Source organism: Melanostigma gelatinosum (assembly GCF_949748355.1).
Source record: "Melanostigma gelatinosum genome assembly, chromosome: 15".
NCBI lineage: Eukaryota > Metazoa > Chordata > Actinopteri > Perciformes > Zoarcidae > Melanostigma > Melanostigma gelatinosum.
The window spans coordinates 2,417,847-2,440,605 of NC_136648.1; the positions used below are offsets into that span (position 1 = coordinate 2,417,847).

General features: G+C 41.5%; 2 protein-coding genes and 1 pseudogene across 3 annotated transcripts; all 3 read left to right on the forward strand.

Annotated features, from left to right (window-relative positions):
- Window positions 1–5,373: 5,373 nt before the first annotated feature.
- Window positions 5,374–7,038, forward strand: LOC306789324 (tripartite motif-containing protein 16-like; the record flags this gene model as incomplete). Its single annotated transcript, XM_079285221.1, has 1 exon — window positions 5,374–7,038. One exon carries the CDS (start codon window positions 5,374–5,376, stop codon window positions 7,036–7,038), a length of 1,665 nt encoding a protein of 554 aa, XP_079141347.1.
- A 1,852-nt stretch (window positions 7,039–8,890) lies between these two features.
- Window positions 8,891–9,487, forward strand: LOC306789733 (tripartite motif-containing protein 16-like protein; annotated as a pseudogene). Its single transcript has one exon. The product of its transcript is annotated as a tripartite motif-containing protein 16-like protein (transcript).
- A 1,922-nt stretch (window positions 9,488–11,409) lies between these two features.
- On the forward strand, window positions 11,410–22,613 carry LOC306789735 (uncharacterized protein; the record flags this gene model as incomplete). Its single annotated transcript, XM_079285809.1, has 4 exons — window positions 11,410–13,070; window positions 15,342–15,358; window positions 17,865–18,199; window positions 20,919–22,613. The coding sequence occupies 4 exons, from the start codon at window positions 11,410–11,412 to the stop codon at window positions 22,611–22,613; spliced, it is 3,708 nt and encodes a 1,235-aa protein (XP_079141935.1).
- Window positions 22,614–22,759: the final 146 nt, after the last annotated feature.

Sequence of the window (22,759 nt, forward strand, 5' to 3'; positions counted from 1 at the left end):
TGCTAAAGTAATACTAAGAGGCGATATATATATATATATATGTTTTTGTTTAAAATATGCAGAAATATCTTGTACACATGGTGTGTTACTGTTCCGGTTACACCTATTTTTGCACCTCTACTTGTATGTACAGAGTACTGTGTTGACGTGTCATGAGACAACTCATGTTTGTGTTTATTTAGGGCTACATAAATACACATTTTATTGAATTCTATTTCTTTGTGATCTTGTCCTTGTTTTTAGCCGTATGTCTGTTCATCCTGTACATTTTACTGGGAACTTGGATTCTGACTGACTTCCTGTTTCTTTTAGAATCGATTTTGACATTTTTAAATAATTGACTGTCCCTCCTTTTGAGCCTTCCAATCTCCGGTCAGAGGTTCGCAAACTGGGGATCGGGACCCCTCAATAGGTCACAGGGAAACTTCCAGCTGTCACCAGATACTTATTGTGGCATGCTGGACACTTTCACCTCCTCAGGCCTTTTAACATCCTTTAAATGAAACAATCTGTGTCGGAAAAAACACTCTTTCAGCTCTTATCCACACTAAGACCAACTGTTTTGAGGGGTCATTGCATGTTATTTCACTTCAGTGTCCAATACTTTGTACGTCCAACCGTCCACCCTGAACTCCTCCTGAAGAACAGCTCTATAACTCTGCTTATTCCATTCCATGTTCGTTTTTCTCATGAAAAAACTGCTTCGTGTTTACTATGTCGTTAATTGGCCCATGATGCTCACCGTTTACAGTTTATCGACCTCTTTAATTACATGCAGGCCTCTTTTCACGCACCACATTTGTCTTTCCTTCCAGACAGTCGGAGCTGAACATTGGCCCTGTGTTGCATCTTTCCCCCACAACAGATGAAGGCCGAGTGAGCTGGTCTGTTTGTGAATTAAACTGTGAAGTCCAAAGCCTTCAACGCACCCGTAACCTGGGATAAACTTTGAAAGTCTTTTTCACTTTTAGGGAAGGAAATAAAAAACATACTGTAAATGTCTGTCCATTAAAGAGGATAAAAGCAGGTTTGGACATATCTTTGGTAACAGCATCTAACGTTTAATCCTCTGGGTGAAGTGAACATCTGAGAAATAAAATCAACAGGGATTTGGACATTTATTGTAATTTATTAACACACAAAATATACAATACATATGCTCTCCTCAAGCCACTATCTCCATTGACAGAAACAGTCATTTGACATCGCAGATCATCGAAACATACTTCATTCAAACTCAACAGAAACTAAATAAAAGTCATCAAAACCACCTTGGTTAGTCTTTCCACTGTTCCAACAACCATCGAAACCAAAGTTGTCACTCTTTACTCACGCTGTTTTCCAGCGCGGAGAAAAAACAGAAACGTGTAGTCGTCCTCTGCCAATAGCAAGGATTCTATGCCTGTTTCTGGAGGGTTGTCCTGTGTTTAAAAAAACTGCAGATACGCACGAATGATGGGAGGAAAGGGTATAAGTGCGGTTCCATCCACTCTGTAAATACATCTGGATAGAAACACAGAAAGAGGTGGAAAAGTTAGTAAAAGCAAGATGCGACTAAACAAGCAGAACAGAGCTGGAATCCACTTCCAGAATTTCAACTGCAGTTCAAAAAAACAGTCTTTGACTGTGAAGTAAAGGTCAGTGAACTGCCGGATGAAATGTAAACGTCAGGTTATCGGCAAATCTGTCACTTCGAACGGCGAGTGTGGAAACTTCTCGACTCAGTGTGGAACAGCAGGACAGACATGCACGCACCCGTCTCTCCGTTATGAATGCACGCGCTCTCGGATGTGTACATGGTTTCTGTCTTGGTTACGGTGAACTCGTGAGAGCGGAGCGAGGATGAAGTGGCACATATTTACACAAAGCCAGAGACCATCAGCTGCCCCCGCTGTGGGCCGAAGTATCAACAGCGCGTTAAAACGCGCTGACAGAAACCGTAAAGCAGTCGCTCTCCGTCCGACCGCCTCAAGTGCTTTATGGCTTGTGTATAAAACAGAATTTAAACAGTGTGACGTGTTCGAGAAATACTCAGCGCACCCATCGTGATCCAGATGAGGGGAAGACAGTATTATGCAGTCTTTTAAATATTTCTTATTTCGTTATATATGATTCATTTTTCCATTAAGTTGTATTTGAATCGTCTCTTCTCTGCAGGAAGAAAACCTGAGACTGAGGAATGGTGGAAGAAATGGAATTAAACAGTTAATGAAAGTTTGATTGAGTTGATATACGTTTTAAAAAGTTGAACTTGTACTTTAGAGACATGAAAGATTTGATGAATACAGATTTTGATCTGATATGACACAAAGCAGAGCATGATTCGTTCCTCTTTCTCTAATCAAAGCTGAGGTGATATAGATGCTGTAGAATGCTGATGTTGTTTTAAGAGCAACTTTTCCCAAGTAAAGGTTAAAAACCCTTTATTCACTGAGTTACATGTGAATGAAAATACTCGTTATTTGCGGTCATCAAAGGTACAAGACTCCATTGACAGAAATATTCATTTTAAGTCGCCGAAACATATTTTATTCAAACTCAACAGAAACAGAATAAAACTCATGAAAACCATCTGTGTTAGTATTTCCACTGTTCCAACAATCAACAATACGGCTTGGTCATAATAAACACATCATTCTCAGAGTTAGATGTATTAAATCAATTAAAAAGGGATAATATAAATACACATTATTTTCTCCTTAATCCAGTTGATTTTATTGTGTTGTTTCTCTTCCACTGCATGAATCTTAAGAGAGAAAACACCAGACCTTCATTTATCCGAGATGTTTAGTTCTCTTTGTGTGCATTTGTGAATGAATCTCTAACTGATCAAGAGTCATTTAACAGACTTTACTGATGGTGTGAACAAACTGAATGTTTACATGATGAATAAACAAACATGAACAAAGTATTTTCTTCTTGTCTTCATTCCAGGGTTTCATAAAAAGCTGATGGAGAAAATATGAAACTCATAAGAGAGAATAACTGAGTCAGTTTTCCTCCTGAAACACCACAAAGTACAGAGTTCATGTTTAGAGCAGAAGAACATTCGTCAGTCAGTCTCTGTCCTTTAAACTTTCCTCACTGAAACATCTTTGTCACAGAGAAGTGAGCAGAGTTTGATTTCACTTGTTGATTTTTACAACCAAGGTTTGTTCTATGAAAGAAGATTCATGACACAAACTTAAAAACGTTTAAAATAGTAAGAATTGATTCGGTAAAGTTAGGATGTCTGGAGGATATGTCGAGTCCTGACACGCATAAGACAACAGATATTGTGTAGTTGATTATTTACAATGTTTAATCAGAATTCAATAAGTCAGAGAAACTTTAACCCACAGCCTCAAACCTCACATTCATAAATACTATTTACAACCTGAGAGCTGATGTGAATACTGTTTGTAGAGTAGAAGCTCTTCTCTACCATCTTTCCCATGTGACCTGAATGCAGCATCTTATGATGCTCACTGACTGGAGGTTCTACTTTAGTTTGGCCTCCTTTATTTCTACTACAATCATCCATGTTTTACAGAAGTCTTTGGACTCATTCTAATGTTTCCACCGACAGAACGCTTAGAGATTTTATTTCAAGAGGATATTTTAATATTGACAATAAAAGGATCCAATTGTTAAATGAGAAAAAAGTAAAGTATATCAACACTAGAGGTTCATGACTTTATATCAATCAACAACAAACTGCAGAATCAGCTGATCTGGTTCATTCTGGTCCTTCTGCATTTGCATCTGTTTGCTGCTGAGCAGGTAGTCTACAGTGGCTTCTCTTGAACAGCCTGTTAACGTCCCTCTCCAGGATGGAGAGAGTCCTCGTTGTTGTCAGGACTGTCCCTTTGTCTTTCACAAACACAGTAGGATTCATTCAGGTCATTGGACATGTGCAAGTCGTTCGTGGAGTGAGGAGCTTTATGTTTGCAGCTGGTGGTCAATCAGAGACCTTTTCAGACAGAAGCAGAGTCGTTCACTGAGAACTGCTGTTGGAGTTTCTCAGAGTACAGTCGTTTGGTTTCTCTCACCGTCTCACTAAACCTGTTCTTTGATTCTTTAAACCTGTCCTTGTCCTCCTGAATGATTCTTCTGTGTTCAACCTCAACTGTCTGAGTTTACTGTGAACCAAGGTTTGTTTTTAAATATTTGTTTGTTTAAAAACAAATATTTATACATTATGGGGTTTGAGATAGAATAAACGCCACACCAAACAAGAAGATCAATATTAGACGATGCTGCAAAACTCCAGCTGGACTCTACTGTAAAGTAAACATGATGAAGTGCCATCTAGGATGCCCTTCAGTGGATAGAAAGTAATGAAGCGGCTTACAGGACAAAGAGAAACCTACATTATAGACAACTTCACAGTTTACTTCTTCTCTGAACTCCACAACTCGCTACTTGAAAAAGTTTACCCTCTGGACTCAGTATGTATAGTTCATAGTTTCATAGTTTAATTATATATCCTAATAACAATAATATTCAGCACATTTCATGCACATCTAGCTCAAAGTGCTGTACAGAAAACAGAAAACCCTACTTTTAAAAATATACCAAATTAACCTGTTATGAAGAAAGCAAACATTTCAAAACATCTCTTCCTGACATCTTAAGTGTCATATCCTACAGACAATAATTCTCTGGATCTTTGAAATGTTTTTAGGGGGATTTGTCATGAGCGGTGTAAATATTAATAATGTGGTGTTTCTCACTTCTGTAAAAGCAGTCCAGCATCAATAGTCTGCCAGGAATAGTGTCTCTTATTGTAAATATAAGATGAAATAAAATAAGATAATCCTTTTATTCGTCCCACAGCGGGGACATTTGCAGGATTACAGCAGCAAAGTGGACAGTTCAAACCAACAAGAGACATCAGGAGAAAAACAAGATCAAAACAAGTATAATAAATGAGTAATCGCACATAAGGTATGACACATAACATTATGTTTAAAACATATACAACAACTAAGCACTGCTCCACGACTCTGATTCTGCGCCTGAACGTCTCAAAATGAGGCTTTCTGTGCACGAGCTTTGCGGGGAGAGTAAACAAACCGCGCACGCATTGAGGAAGTGGATCAGCTGACTTGATCGCGAAGCGATGAGACGTCACGCAGCTGAAACGCCGCCTCTTCGTTTTCAAACAGTAACAGCCAATGAGGAGAGGGGGAGCGCCAACTCGACCGACCAATGGTGTAACGCCGTGCTTCACTCCTCCTCCTTTTCACCGACATGCAAGTGTGTGAGATCAGTATAAAAGAGCACGTGAAGGAGCAGCAGCTCTAACGGGACAAAAAGAACAGTTTGACTGTTGGTCGAAGCACAGACTTCTGTTTCTGTTGAGTGCAACTCTCACACGAGGAGAAGAAAATGGCGCAGAAAGGAGTTCGGCTGGACCAGGAGACCTTCTCTTGTTGCATCTGTCTGGATCCACTGAAGGATCCGGTGACTATTCCCTGTGGACACAGCTACTGCATGAACTGTATTAAAACCCACTGGGATGGAGAGAAGGAGAAGAAACTCCACAGCTGCCCTCAGTGCAGGCAGACCTTCACACCGAGGCCTGTCCTGCTGAAAAACACCATGTTAGCAGATTTAGTGGAGGAGCTGAAGAAGACTGGACTCCAAGCTGCTCCTGCTGATCACTGCTATGCTGGACCTGAAGATGTGTCCTGTGATGTCTGCACTGGGAGGAAACTGAAAGCCATCAAGTCCTGTCTGGTCTGTCTGGTCTCTTACTGTGAGAAACACCTCCAGCCTCATTTAAAATCTCCTGCCTTTGAGAATCACAAGCTGGTGGACCCCTCCAACAAGCTCCAGGAGAACATCTGCTCTCGTCACGATGAGGTGATGAAGATCTTCTGTCGTACTGATCAGCAGTGTATCTGTTTTCTCTGCTTAATGGATGAACACAAAGGCCACGACACAGTCTCAGCTGCAGCAGAAAGGACTGAGAGGCAGAGAGAGCTGGAGGTGAGTCGACTAAACATCCAGAAGAGAATCCAGGACAGAGAGAAAGACGTGAAGCTGCTTCAACAGGAGGAGGAGAACATCAATCTCTCTGCTGATAAAGCAGTGGAGGACAATGAGAAGGCCTTCACTGATCTGATCCGTCTCATGGAGAAGAGAAGCTCTGATGTGAAGCAGCAGGTCAGATCCCAGCAGAGAACTGAAGTGAGTCGAGTCAAAGAGCTTCAGGAGAAGCTGGAGCAGGAGATCACTGAGCTGAAGAGGAACAACGCTGAGCTGCAGCAGCTCTCACACACAGAGGATCACAACCAGTTTCTACACAACTACCCCTCACTGTCACCACTCAGTGAGTCTACAGACATCAAGATCCGTCCTCTGAGCTACTTTGAGGACGTGACAGCGGCTGTGTCAGAAGTCAGAGATAAACTACAGGACGTTCTGAGAGAGAAATGGACGTACATCTCACTGATGGTGACTGAAGTGGATGTTTTACTGCCACAACCAGAGCCCAAGACCAGAGCTGGATTCCTAAAATATTCACGTGAAATCACACTGGATCCAAACACAGCAAACACACTGCTGTTATTATCTGATGGAAACAAGAAAGCAACAGTTATGAGTAAACAACAGTCTTATTCTATTCACCCAGACAGATTCACTAAATGTCATCAGGTCCTGAGTAGAGAGAGTCTGACTGGACGTTGTTACTGGGAGGTGAAGTGGAGAGGAAGAGGAGTTGAGGTGGCAGTTGCATTCAAGGGTATCAGCAGAAAAGGGGACTGGGGTGAAAGTGGATTTGGATTGAATGACAAATCTTGGGTATTAAGATGTGACAAAAACAGTTATCATTTTTGGTACAACAATGTCCGATCTCCCGTCTCAGGTCCTCAGTCCTCCAGAGTAGGAGTGTACCTGGATCACAGTGCAGGTATTCTGTCCTTCTACAGCGTCACTGAAACCATGACTCTCCTCCACAGAGTCCAGACCACATTGACTCAGCCTCTCTATGCTGGACTTTTGCCTTTTAGTTCTAGAGGTACTGCTGAGTTGTGTAAACTGAAGTAGACAGAAGTCCTTTAAGGGTTGAACTCTGTGTTTGAACATTTCTCTGCATGAACATTTAAACTTCTCTGAGCTCTAAATGTTTGATGAATATTTGTGTTCATGCTTTATTTAGTTGTTTCTCTTCCACTGCATGAATCTTAAGAGAGAAAACACCAGACCTTCATTTATCCGAGATGTTTAGTTCTCTCTGTGTGCATTTGTGAATGAATCTCTAACTGATCAAGAGTCATTTAACAGACTTTACTGATGGTGTGAACAAACTGAATGTTTACATGATGAATAAACAAACATGAACAAAGTATTTTCTTCTTGTCTTCATTCCAGGGTTTCATAAAAAGCTGATGGAGAAAATATGAAACTCATAAGAGAGAATAACTGAGTCAGTTTTCCTCCTGAAACTCCACAAAGTACAGAGTTCATGTTTAGAGCAGAAGAACATTCGTCAGTCAGTCTCTGTCCTTTAAACTTTCCTCACTGAAACATCTTTGTCACAGAGAAGTGAGCAGAGTTTGATTTCACTTGTTGATTTTTACAACCAAGGTTTGTTCTATGAAAGAAGATTCATGACACAAACTTAAAAACGTTTAAAATAGTAAGAATTGATTCGGTAAAGTTAGGATGTCTGGAGGATATGTCGAGTCCTGACACGCATAAGACAACAGATATTGTGTAGTTGATTATTTACAATGTTTAATCAGAATTCAATAAGTCAGAGAAACTTTAACCCACAGCCTCAAACCTCACATTCATAAATACTATTTACAACCTGAGAGCTGATGTGAATACTGTTTGTAGAGTAGAAGCTCTTCTCTACCATCTTTCCCATGTGACCTGAATGCAGCATCTTATGATGCTCACTGACTGGAGGTTCTACTTTAGTTTGGCCTCCTTTATTTCTACTACAATCATCCATGTTTTACAGAAGTCTTTGGACTCATTCTAATGTTTCCACCGACAGAACGCTTAGAGATTTTATTTCAAGAGGATATTTTAATATTGACAATAAAAGGATCCAATTGTTAAATGAGAAAAAAGTAAAGTATATCAACACTAGAGGTTCATGACTTTATATCAATCAACAACAAACTGCAGAATCAGCTGATCTGGTTCATTCTGGTCCTTCTGCATTTGCATCTGTTTGCTGCTGAGCAGGTCGTCTACAGTGGCTTCTCTTGAACGGCCTGTTAACGTCCCTCTCCAGGATGGAGAGAGTCCTCGTTGTTGTCAGGACTGTCCCTTTGTCTTTCACAAACACAGTAGGATTCATTCAGGTCATTGGACATGTGCAAGTCGTTCGTGGAGTGAGGAGCTTTATGTTTGCAGCTGGTGGTCAATCAGAGACCTTTTCAGACAGAAGCAGAGTCGTTCACTGAGAACTGCTGTTGGAGTTTCTCAGAGTACAGTCGTTTGGTTTCTCTCACCGTCTCACTAAACCTGTTCTTTGATTCTTTAAACCTGTCCTTGTCCTCCTGAATGATTCTTCTGTGTTCAACCTCAACTGTCTGAGTTTACTGTGAACCAAGGTTTGTTTTTAAATATTTGTTTGTTTAAAAACAAATATTTATACATTATGGGGTTTGAGATAGAATAAACGCCACACCAAACAAGAAGATCAATATTAGAGCAGGAGATCACTGAGCTGAAGAGGAACAACGCTGAGCTGCAGCAGCTCTCACACACAGAGGATCACAACCAGTTTCTACACAACTACCCCTCACTGTCACCACTCAGTGAGTCTACAGACATCAAGATCCGTCCTCTGAGCTACTTTGAGGACGTGACAGCGGCTGTGTCAGAAGTCAGAGATAAACTACAGGACGTTCTGAGAGAGAAATGGACGTACATCTCACTGATGGTGACTGAAGTGGATGTTTTACTGCCACAACCAGAGCCCAAGACCAGAGCTGGATTCCTAAAATATTCACGTGAAATCACACTGGATCCAAACACAGCAAACACACTGCTGTTATTATCTGATGGAAACAAGAAAGCAACAGTTATGAGTAAATAACAGTCTTATTCTATTCACCCAGACAGATTCACTAAATATCATCAGGTCCTGAGTAGAGAGAGTCTGACTGGACGTTGTTACTGGGAGGTGAAGTGGAGAGGAAGAGGAGTTGAGGTGGCAGTTGCATTCAAGGGTATCAGCAGAAAAGGGGACTGGGGTGAAAGTGGATTTGGATTGAATGACAAATCTTGGGTATTAAGATGTGACAAAAACAGTTATCATTTTTGGTACAACAATGTCCGATCTCCCGTCTCAGGTCCTCAGTCCTCCAGAGTAGGAGTGTACCTGGATCACAGTGCAGGTATTCTGTCCTTCTACAGCGTCACTGAAACCATGACTCTCCTCCACAGAGTCCAGACCACATTGACTCAGCCTCTCTATGCTGGACTTTTGCCTTTTAGTTCTAGAGGTACTGCTGAGTTGTGTAAACTGAAGTAGACAGAAGTCCTTTAAGGGTTGAACTCTGTGTTTGAACATTTCTCTGCATGAACATTTAAACTTCTCTGAGCTCTAAATGTTTGATGAATATTTGTGTTCATGCTTTATTTAGTTGTTTCTCTTCCACTGCATGAATCTTAAGAGAGAAAACACCAGACCTTCATTTATCCGAGATGTTTAGTTCTCTCTGTGTGCATTTGTGAATTAATCTCTAATTGATCAAGAGTCATTTAACAGACTTTACTGATGGTGTGAACAAACTGAATGTTTACATGATGAATAAACAAACATGAACAAAGTATTTTCTTCTTGTCTTCATTCCAGGGTTTCATACAAAGCTGATGGACAAAATATGAAACTAATACGAGAGAATAACTGAGTCAGTTTTCCTCCTGAAACACCACAAAGTACAGAGTTCATGTTTAGAGCAGAAGAGCATTCGTCAGTCAGTCTCTGTCCTTTAAACTTTCCTCACTGAAACATCGGTGGTCAATCAGAGACCTTTTCAGACAGAAGCAGAGTCGTTCACTGAGAACTGCTGTTGGAGTTTCTCAGAGTACAGTCGTTTGGTTTCTCTCACCGTCTCACTAAACCTGTTCTTTGATTCTTTAAACCTGTCCTTGTCCTCCTGAATGATTCTTCTGTGTTCAACCTCAACTGTCTGAGTTTACTGTGAACCAAGGTTTGTTTTTAAATATTTGTTTGTTTAAAAACAAATATTTATACATTATGGGGTTTGAGATAGAATAAACGCCACACCAAACAAGAAGATCAATATTAGACGATGCTGCAAAACTCCAGCTGGACTCTACTGTAAAGTAAACATGATGAAGTGCCATCTAGGATGCCCTTCAGTGGATAGAAAGTAATGAAGCGGGTTATAGGACAAAGAGAAACCTACATTATAGACAACTTCACAGTTTACTTCTTCTCTGAACTCCACAACTCGCTACTTGAAAAAGTTTACCCTCTGGACTCAGTATGTATAGTTCATAGTTTCATAGTTTAATTATATATCCTAATAACAATAATATTCAGCACATTTCATGCACATCTAGCTCAAAGTGCTGTACAGAAAACAGAAAACCCTACTTTTAAAAATATACCAAATTAACCTGTTATGAAGAAAGCAAACATTTCAAAACATCTCTTCCTGACATCTTAAGTGTCATATCCTACAGACAATAATTCTCTGGATCTTTGAAATGTTTTTAGGGGGATTTGTCATGAGCGGTGTAAATATTAATAATGTGGTGTTTCTCACTTCTGTAAAAGCAGTCCAGCATCAATAGTCTGCCAGGAATAGTGTCTCTTATTGTAAATATAAGATGAAATAAAATAAGATAATCCTTTTATTCGTCCCACAGCGGGGACATTTGCAGGATTACAGCAGCAAAGTGGACAGTTCAAACCAACAAGAGACATCAGGAGAAAAACAAGATCAAAACAAGTATAATAAATGAGTAATCGCACATAAGGTATGACACATAACATTATGTTTAAAACATATACAACAACTAAGCATTGCTCCACGACTCTGATTCTGCGCCTGAACGTCTCAAAATGAGGCTTTCTGTGCACGAGCTTTGCGGGGAGAGTAAACAAACCGCGCACGCATTGAGGAAGTGGATCAGCTGACTTGATCGCGAAGCGATGAGACGTCACGCAGCTGAAACGCCGCCTCTTCGTTTTCAAACAGTAACAGCCAATGAGGAGAGGGGGAGCGCCAACTCGACCGACCAATGGTGTAACGCCGTGCTTCACTCCTCCTCCTTTTCACCGACATGCAAGTGTGTGAGATCAGTATAAAAGAGCACGTGAAGGAGCAGCAGCTCTAACGGGACAAAAAGAACAGTTTGACTGTTGGTCGAAGCACAGACTTCTGTTTCTGTTGAGTGCAACTCTCACACGAGGAGAAGAAAATGGCGCAGAAAGGAGTTCGGCTGGACCAGGAGACCTTCTCTTGTTGCATCTGTCTGGATCCACTGAAGGATCCGGTGACTATTCCCTGTGGACACAGCTACTGCATGAACTGTATTAAAACCCACTGGGATGGAGAGAAGGAGAAGAAACTCCACAGCTGCCCTCAGTGCAGGCAGACCTTCACACCGAGGCCTGTCCTGCTGAAAAACACCATGTTAGCAGATTTAGTGGAGGAGCTGAAGAAGACTGGACTCCAAGCTGCTCCTGCTGATCACTGCTATGCTGGACCTGAAGATGTGTCCTGTGATGTCTGCACTGGGAGGAAACTGAAAGCCATCAAGTCCTGTCTGGTCTGTCTGGTCTCTTACTGTGAGAAACACCTCCAGCCTCATTTAAAATCTCCTGCCTTTGAGAATCACAAGCTGGTGGACCCCTCCAACAAGCTCCAGGAGAACATCTGCTCTCGTCACGATGAGGTGATGAAGATCTTCTGTCGTACTGATCAGCAGTGTATCTGTTATCTCTGCTTAATGGATGAACACAAAGGCCACGACACAGTCTCAGCTGCAGCAGAAAGGACTGAGAGGCAGAGAGAGCTGGAGGTGAGTCGACTAAACATCCAGAAGAGAATCCAGGACAGAGAGAAAGACGTGAAGCTGCTTCAACAGGAGGAGGAGAACATCAATCTCTCTGCTGATAAAGCAGTGGAGGACAATGAGAAGGCCTTCACTGATCTGATCCGTCTCATGGAGAAGAGAAGCTCTGATGTGAAGCAGCAGGTCAGATCCCAGCAGAGAACTGAAGTGAGTCGAGTCAAAGAGCTTCAGGAGAAGCTGGAGCAGGAGATCACTGAGCTGAAGAGGAACAACGCTGAGCTGCAGCAGCTCTCACACACAGAGGATCACAACCAGTTTCTACACAACTACCCCTCACTGTCACCACTCAGTGAGTCTACAGACATCAAGATCCGTCCTCTGAGCTACTTTGAGGACGTGACAGCGGCTGTGTCAGAAGTCAGAGATAAACTACAGGACGTTCTGAGAGAGAAATGGACGTACATCTCACTGATGGTGACTGAAGTGGATGTTTTACTGCCACAACCAGAGCCCAAGACCAGAGCTGGATTCCTAAAATATTCACGTGAAATCACACTGGATCCAAACACAGCAAACACACTGCTGTTATTATCTGATGGAAACAAGAAAGCAACAGTTATGAGTAAACAACAGTCTTATTCTATTCACCCAGACAGATTCACTAAATGTCATCAGGTCCTGAGTAGAGAGAGTCTGACTGGACGTTGTTACTGGGAGGTGAAGTGGAGAGGAAGAGGAGTTGAGGTGGCAGTTGCATTCAAGGGTATCAGCAGAAAAGGGGACTGGGGTGAAAGTGGATTTGGATTGAATGACAAATCTTGGGTATTAAGATGTGACAAAAACAGTTATCATTTTTGGTACAACAATGTCCGATCTCCCGTCTCAGGTCCTCAGTCCTCCAGAGTAGGAGTGTACCTGGATCACAGTGCAGGTATTCTGTCCTTCTACAGCGTCACTGAAACCATGACTCTCCTCCACAGAGTCCAGACCACATTGACTCAGCCTCTCTATGCTGGACTTTTGCCTTTTAGTTCTAGAGGTACTGCTGAGTTGTGTAAACTGAAGTAGACAGAAGTCCTTTAAGGGTTGAACTCTGTGTTTGAACATTTCTCTGCATGAACATTTAAACTTCTCTGAGCTCTAAATGTTTGATGAATATTTGTGTTCATGCTTTATTTAGTTGTTTCTCTTCCACTGCATGAATCTTAAGAGAGAAAACACCAGACCTTCATTTATCCGAGATGTTTAGTTCTCTCTGTGTGCATTTGTGAATGAATCTCTAACTGATCAAGAGTCATTTAACAGACTTTACTGATGGTGTGAACAAACTGAATGTTTACATGATGAATAAACAAACATGAACAAAGTATTTTCTTCTTGTCTTCATTCCAGGGTTTCATAAAAAGCTGATGGAGAAAATATGAAACTCATAAGAGAGAATAACTGAGTCAGTTTTCCTCCTGAAACTCCACAAAGTACAGAGTTCATGTTTAGAGCAGAAGAACATTCGTCAGTCAGTCTCTGTCCTTTAAACTTTCCTCACTGAAACATCTTTGTCACAGAGAAGTGAGCAGAGTTTGATTTCACTTGTTGATTTTTACAACCAAGGTTTGTTCTATGAAAGAAGATTCATGACACAAACTTAAAAACGTTTAAAATAGTAAGAATTGATTCGGTAAAGTTAGGATGTCTGGAGGATATGTCGAGTCCTGACACGCATAAGACAACAGATATTGTGTAGTTGATTATTTACAATGTTTAATCAGAATTCAATAAGTCAGAGAAACTTTAACCCACAGCCTCAAACCTCACATTCATAAATACTATTTACAACCTGAGAGCTGATGTGAATACTGTTTGTAGAGTAGAAGCTCTTCTCTACCATCTTTCCCATGTGACCTGAATGCAGCATCTTATGATGCTCACTGACTGGAGGTTCTACTTTAGTTTGGCCTCCTTTATTTCTACTACAATCATCCATGTTTTACAGAAGTCTTTGGACTCATTCTAATGTTTCCACCGACAGAACGCTTAGAGATTTTATTTCAAGAGGATATTTTAATATTGACAATAAAAGGATCCAATTGTTAAATGAGAAAAAAGTAAAGTATATCAACACTAGAGGTTCATGACTTTATATCAATCAACAACAAACTGCAGAATCAGCTGATCTGGTTCATTCTGGTCCTTCTGCATTTGCATCTGTTTGCTGCTGAGCAGGTCGTCTACAGTGGCTTCTCTTGAACGGCCTGTTAACGTCCCTCTCCAGGATGGAGAGAGTCCTCGTTGTTGTCAGGACTGTCCCTTTGTCTTTCACAAACACAGTAGGATTCATTCAGGTCATTGGACATGTGCAAGTCGTTCGTGGAGTGAGGAGCTTTATGTTTGCAGCTGGTGGTCAATCAGAGACCTTTTCAGACAGAAGCAGAGTCGTTCACTGAGAACTGCTGTTGGAGTTTCTCAGAGTACAGTCGTTTGGTTTCTCTCACCGTCTCACTAAACCTGTTCTTTGATTCTTTAAACCTGTCCTTGTCCTCCTGAATGATTCTTCTGTGTTCAACCTCAACTGTCTGAGTTTACTGTGAACCAAGGTTTGTTTTTAAATATTTGTTTGTTTAAAAACAAATATTTATACATTATGGGGTTTGAGATAGAATAAACGCCACACCAAACAAGAAGATCAATATTAGAGCAGGAGATCACTGAGCTGAAGAGGAACAACGCTGAGCTGCAGCAGCTCTCACACACAGAGGATCACAACCAGTTTCTACACAACTACCCCTCACTGTCACCACTCAGTGAGTCTACAGACATCAAGATCCGTCCTCTGAGCTACTTTGAGGACGTGACAGCGGCTGTGTCAGAAGTCAGAGATAAACTACAGGACGTTCTGAGAGAGAAATGGACGTACATCTCACTGATGGTGACTGAAGTGGATGTTTTACTGCCACAACCAGAGCCCAAGACCAGAGCTGGATTCCTAAAATATTCACGTGAAATCACACTGGATCCAAACACAGCAAACACACTGCTGTTATTATCTGATGGAAACAAGAAAGCAACAGTTATGAGTAAACAACAGTCTTATTCTATTCACCCAGACAGATTCACTAAATATCATCAGGTCCTGAGTAGAGAGAGTCTGACTGGACATTGTTACTGGGAGGTGAAGTGGAGAGGAAGAGGAGTTGAGGTGGCAGTTGCATTCAAGGGTATCAGCAGAAAAGGGGACTGGGGTGAAAGTGGATTTGGATTGAATGACAAATCTTGGGTATTAAGATGTGACAAAAACAGTTATCATTTTTGGTACAACAATGTCCGATCTCCCGTCTCAGGTCCTCAGTCCTCCAGAGTAGGAGTGTACCTGGATCACAGTGCAGGTATTCTGTCCTTCTACAGCGTCACTGAAACCATGACTCTCCTCCACAGAGTCCAGACCACATTGACTCAGCCTCTCTATGCTGGACTTTTGCCTTTTAGTTCTAGAGGTACTGCTGAGTTGTGTAAACTGAAGTAGACAGAAGTCCTTTAAGGGTTGAACTCTGTGTTTGAACATTTCTCTGCATGAACATTTAAACTTCTCTGAGCTCTAAATGTTTGATGAATATTTGTGTTCATGCTTTATTTAGTTGTTTCTCTTCCACTGCATGAATCTTAAGAGAGAAAACACCAGACCTTCATTTATCCGAGATGTTTAGTTCTCTCTGTGTGCATTTGTGAATTAATCTCTAATTGATCAAGAGTCATTTAACAGACTTTACTGATGGTGTGAACAAACTGAATGTTTACATGATGAATAAACAAACATGAACAAAGTATTTTCTTCTTGTCTTCATTCCAGGGTTTCATACAAAGCTGATGGACAAAATATGAAACTAATACGAGAGAATAACTGAGTCAGTTTTCCTCCTGAAACACCACAAAGTACAGAGTTCATGTTTAGAGCAGAAGAGCATTCGTCAGTCAGTCTCTGTCCTTTAAACTTTCCTCACTGAAACATCTTTGTCAGAGAAATGAGCAGTTTGATTTCACTTGTTGATTTTTTACAACGAACATTTAGTTTGTGCACGAAGTCAGTGAAGAGGATTCATTCCACGAAAAAAAAACGATCGTCAAGTTTGTTTGTGAGGAAGTCTAGTTGAGTCCTGACATTTGGTTACAAATATTTCAATGTTCAATCAGAATTCAGAGAAATGTTCTAAAACTGGTAGCTCAAATCAATCAATCTGATTGGTTCATACAGCTCTGATTTAATGACTACATACCACTGCTATGACGTCTCATTCCTTTGCACCTTAACCCTCCTGTTACTTTTGGGATCAATTTGACCCCATTCAATGTTTAACGTCTCTAAATAAATAATTGCCATCATTTTTTTTGCTTCATATTTAATGACTTTTCCTAATTTAACAGGGACAACTGGGTAAACATAAAATGAACATATGTTTTCAATGTCCTGTACACATGCTGTACGCATCGGTGTTCTTTGGGGTCAATTTGACCCCAGGCTGTTTTAGCTGTGTAAAACATATAAGGTCATCCACAGGTCAGACACAAAATCTGCAGGTGCAAGCACAAGTACTTGCATCTGCGGTATATTATCAAACAATCTACAAAGTAACACATTTGAACCAATTTGGGTTTGGTGGGGGGTGGAGCTGGTGCTACTGTGAGAGCCTGTGAGTGCTATAAAAGCTTGGTGCTTTGGGTGGTCTCTCTTTCTGCTCTCTCTCTCAACTGAAAATGACTTCTAAAGAAAGATATTCTGTCAGTGAGGTGTTGTCACAGCTCTTTGACCATGAAAGTGACATAGAGGAGGAGAATGTCTCTGAGACAGAGGATGATGTTGAGAAGGACCCTGATTATGAGGCATCCTCCTCTGATGAGAATGAGACTCATTGTTGACCCTCCTGTTGTCTCTCAACCACCAGCAAACACTCTACCTTCCAAAAATGGAAAGTTATTGTGGTCCGTCTCCCCACTTGAACAACAGGGTAGACTTAGTGCTTCTAATGTCATCAAAATGGTTCCAGGTCCCACCAGATACGCTGTCAGCCATGTCAATGACATAAAATCAGCATTTGAGCTCTTCATAACACCATCAATTGAAAAGGATATACTTGAGATGAAAAATTTAGAGGGCAGGCGTGTGTATGGGAAGAGTTGGAAAGACATGGATGTGACCTACTTGCAAGCCTACATTGGGTTGCTCATTTTGGCAGGAGTGTACAAGTCAAAAGGCGAAGCAACAGCAAGCCTTTGGGCTGCTGACACTGGAAGGGCAATATTTCCAGCCACCATGTCTCTAAATACCTGCCATGTTTTCTCACGTGTCATACGCTTTGATGACAGAGAAATAAGGCAGGGCCAACGAGAGCGTGACAAACTTGCAGCAATACGGGATGCATGGGACAAGTGGGTTCAACGATTACCCTTTCTTTATAATCCAGGCCCCTACGTGACTGTGGATGAATGTCTGGTTGCATTTCGTGGACGCTGTCCCTTCAGACAATACATTCCGAGCAAACCGGCCAAATATGGAATCAAAATATGGGCAGCATGTGATGCACAGTCTAGCAATGCTTGGAATATGCAGGTGCACACTGGTAAATCCCCTGGAGAAGCGCCTGAAAAAAATCAGGGCATGAGGGTGGTACTTGACATGGCTGAAGGACTGAATGGTCACAACATTACATGTGATCATTTTTTCACATCGTACGCCCTGGGTGAAGAACTTCTCAAAAGGAAGATTACCATGTTGGGGACAGTGAGAAAAAACAAGCCGGAGCTTCCCACTGAGCTGCTTTTGATGAAGAACAGGAAGGTAACATCTTCAATTTTTGCGTTTTCTGACAAAGCCACTGTCGTCTCCTACTGCCCCAAGAAAGGGAAACATGTCCTGCTGATGAGCACCATGCACAAAGATGCTGTCCTGAGCACCAGAGAAGACAAAAAACCACAAATGGTCTTGGACTACAACGAGACAAAGGGAGGTGTTGATAACCTGGACAAGATCACAGCCACATACAGCTGCCGACGCATGACTGCCCGTTGGCCCCTTGTAATTTTCTTCAACATCATTGATGTGAGCGCCTACAATGCCTTTGTAATATGGAGGGAAATGAACAAGGACTGGAACAGCGGAAAACTGAGTCAAAGGAGGATTTTCCTGGAGCAACTGGGTTACGCGTTGGTGAAACCTCATATCGAGAGAAGACGGTGCCTTCCGAGAGCATCAACAGCTGCTGCAACCGTTGTGAAGGACATCCAAACAGAGACATACACCCCAACTCCTCTAGTGGTTCAAATTGGAGGCAAGAAACGTGGCAGGTGCCAGGTCTGTCCCAACATAAATGACTCCAAGACCAGCAACACCTGTGTGAAATGCAAGAAATACATCTGCAAGGAACATGCATGCACTCTCTGCACATCATGTGTACAGTAGTGCAAACAACAGGCTGGAATGTACCTTCTGGTGGCCTGAAGGAAAAATAACATACTGTTCATATTCTGTCAGTTCGTATTCTGTCAAACTAATTTTAGTGACCATGTAACTTTGTTTTTTACTATCTCGCACATACATATTCACATTAGTAGCATAGAACAATCCCTGATGCACACGTCTTTTTTTATAGTTTTTTTGTATATACAGAAGTGTTCTGTGTTCTTTACTGATGTTCTGATGATGATGATGTTCTTTAAAAAAAATAAAATCCTTCAAAATTTTGGAAATTGGTTTTGTTTTTCCTGGGGTCAAATTGACCCCGAACATAACGAATGTTACTAGTCTTAATAACAGAAATAGTTTTTCATTCCAAACTTTACAGACAACAAAAATATGTACTTAGAGATAATATAAAGCCATTAAAACACCAACAAATTATCTCTTTTAAATGATATGTCAATCAGTGAGATTTTATTCTGATCTGCATATTTCTCCATAGTCGCTTAACAGGTATTCCCGGATGTTTAAGGGGGTGGGTGTCTTTTTTATTTTTATTTAATGCGCTATTTAGGTAGTCAACAAACAAGCAAAAAGTTCCTAATACATAAACTTGGAGAAAAATTTGAATTATGATCATTTTCTGGAGGTTGAAATTGCTGGGGTCAAATTGACCCGAATAGCAAAAGATGTTAGTACATTTGAAGGTAACAGGAGGGTTAAGTATTAATCCAAGTCTGAGAATAAAACGTCAGACTAATGTGACGCCTGGTTGCTTAGAGACACAGATAACAGATACAGAGGAACAAAGTTAGCTGGTAAAACCTGAGTGGATTGAGCAACAACAACAACAACAACATGCAGCGCTACGTGAAGAGGAGGTTAAACATTGTTGACCAGAATATGAAAGAAATCAGGAATTTAGCAGAAATGCTCAAACCAACCACGTACACTAATCTGATTCAAACCTGAATAAGATGAAGAAATATCTCCTCGCATCTAGTTTAGGCTACGTTCCACATTAATTATGTGAATACTGTTTGTAGAGTAGAAGCTCTTCTCTACCATCTTTCCCATGTGACCTGAATGCAGCATCTTATGATGCTCACTGACTGGAGGTTCTACTTTAGTTTGGCCTCCTTTATTTCTACTACAATCATCCATGTTTTACAGAAGTCTTTGGACTCATTCTAATGTTTCCACGTACAGAACCTTTAGAGATTTTATTTCAAGGGGATATTTTATAATATTATAGTAAAGTATATCAACACTAGAGGTTCATCACTTCATATCAATCAACAACAAACTGCAGAATCAGCTGATCTGGTTCATTCTGGTCCTTCTGCATTTGCATCTGTTTGCTGCTGAGCAGGTCGTCTACAGTGGCTTTTCTTGAACAGCCTGTTTATGTTTGCAGCTGGTGATCAATCAGAGACCTTTTCAGACAGAAGCAGAGTCGTTCACTGAGAACTGCTGTTGGAGTTTCTCAGAGTACAGTCGTTTGGTTTCTCTCACCGTCTCACTAAACCTGTACTTTGATTCTTTAAACCTGTCCTTGTCCTCCTGAATCATTATTCTGTGTTCAACCTCAACTGTGTGAGCTTAACTGTGAACCAAGGTTTGTATTCAAATATTTGCTTATTTAAAAACAAATATTTATACATTATGGGGTTTGAGATAGCATAAACGCCACACCAAGCAAGAAGATCAATATTAGACGATGCTGCAAAACTCCAGCTGGACTCTACTGTAAAGTAAACATGATGAAGTGCCATCTAGGATGCTCTTCAGTGGATAGAAAGTAATGAAGAGGCTTATAGGACAAAGAGAAACCTACATTATAGACAACTTCACAGTTTACTTCTTCTCTGAACTCCACAACTCGCTACTTTAAAAAGTTTACCCTCTGGACTCAGTATGTATAGTTCATAGTTTCATAGTTTAATTCTATATCCTAATAACAATAATATTCAGCACATTTCATGCACATCTAGCTCAAAGTGCTGTACAGAAAACAGAAAACCCTACTTTTAAAAATATACCAAATTAACCTGTTATGAAGAAAGCAAACATTTCAAAACATCTCTTCCTGATATTTTAAGTGTCATATCCTACAGACAATAATTCTGTGCACGAGCTTTGCGGGGAGAGTAAACAAACCGCGCACGCATTGAGGAAGTGGATCAGCTGACTTGATCGCGGAAGCGATGAGACGTCATGCAGCTGAAACGCCGCCTCTTCGTTTTCAAACAGTAACAGCCAATGAGGAGAGGGGGAGCACCAACTCGACCGACCAATGGTGTAACGCCGTGCTTCACTCCTCCTCCTTTTCACCGACATGCAAGTGTGTGAGATCAGTATAAAGGAGCACGTGAAGGAGCAGCAGCTCTAACGGGACAAAAAGAACAGTTTGACTGTTGGTCGAAGCACAGACTTCTGTTTCTGTTGAGTGAAACTCTCACACGAGGAGAAGAAAATGGCGCAGAAAGGAGTTCGGCTGGACCAGGAGACCTTCTCTTGTTGCATCTGTCTGGATCCACTGAAGGATCCGGTGACTATTCCCTGTGGACACAGCTACTGCATGAACTGTATTAAAACCCACTGGGATGGAGAGAAGGAGAAGAAACTCCACAGCTGCCCTCAGTGCAGGCAGACCTTCACACCGAGGCCTGTCCTGGTGAAAAACACCATGTTAGCAGATTTAGTGGAGGAGCTGAAGAAGACTGGACTCCAAGCTGCTCCTGCTGATCACTGCTATGCTGGACCTGAAGATGTGTCCTGTGATTTCTGCACTGGGAGGAAACTGAAAGCCTTCATGTCCTGTCTGGTCTGTCTGGTCTCTTACTGTGAGAAACACCTTCAGCCTCATTTTAAATCTCCTGCCTTTGAGAAACACAAGCTGGTGGACCCCTCCAACAAGCTCCAGGAGAACATCTGCTCTCGTCATGATGAGGTGATGAAGATCTTCTGTCGTACTGATCAGCAGTGTATCTGTTATCTCTGCTTAATGGATGAACACAAAGGCCACGACACAGTCTCAGCTGCAGCAGAAAGGACTGAGAGGCAGAGAGAGCTGGAGGTGAGTCGACTAAACATCCAGAAGAGAATCCAGGACAGAGAGAAAGACGTGAAGCTGCTTCAACAGGAGGAGGAGAAAATGACTCGCTCTGCTGATAAAGCAGTGGGGGACAATAGGAAGATCTTCACTGAGCTGATCCGTCTCATGGAGGAAAGAAGCTCTGATGTGAAGCAGCAGGTCAGATCCCAGCAGAGAACTGAAGTGATTCGAGTCAAAGAGCTTCAGGAGAAGCTGGAGCAGGAGATCACTGAGCTGAAGAGGAACAACGCTGAGCTGCAGCAGCTCTCACACACAGAGGATCACAACCAGTTTCTACACAACTACCCCTCACTGTCACCACTCAGTGAGTCTACAGACGCATCCAGCATCAAGATCCGTCCTCTGAGCTACTTTGAGGACATGACAGCGGCTGTGTCAGAAGTCAGAGATAAACTACAGGACGTTCTAAGAGAGAAATGGATGAACATCTCACTGATGGTGACTGAAGTGGATGTTTTACTGCCACAAGCAGAGCCCAAGACCAGAGCTGAGTTCCTAAAATATTCACGTGAAATCACACTGGATCCAAACACAGCAAACACACTGCTGTTATTATCTGATGGAAACAAGAAAGCAACAGTTATGAGTAAACAACAGTCTTATTCTAGTCACCCAGACAGATTCACTAAATGTCATCAGGTCCTGAGTAGAGAGAGTCTGACTGGACGTTGTTACTGGGAGGTGGAGTGGAGAGGAAGAGGAGTTGAGGTGGCAGTCGCATACAAGGGTATCAGCAGAAAAGGGGACTGGGGTGAAAGTGGATTTGGATTGAATGACAAATCTTGGGTATTAAGATGTGTCAAAAACAGTTATCATTTTTGGTACAACAATGTCCGATCTCCCGTCTCAGGTCCTCAGTCCTCCAGAGTAGGAGTGTACCTGGATCACAGTGCAGGTATTCTGTCCTTCTACAGTGTCTCTGAAACCATGACTCTCCTACACAGAGTCCAGACCACATTCACTCAGCCTCTCTATGCTGGACTTTTGACTTTTAGTTCTAGAGGTACTGCTGAGTTGTGTAAACTGAAGTCGACAGAAGTCCTTTAAGGGTTGAACTCTGTGTTTGAACATTTCTCTGCATGAACATTTAAACTTCTCTGCGCTCTAAATGTTTGATGAATATTTGTGTTGATGCTTTTATTTAGTTGTTTCTCTTCCACTGCATGAATCTTAAGAGAGAAAACACCAGACCT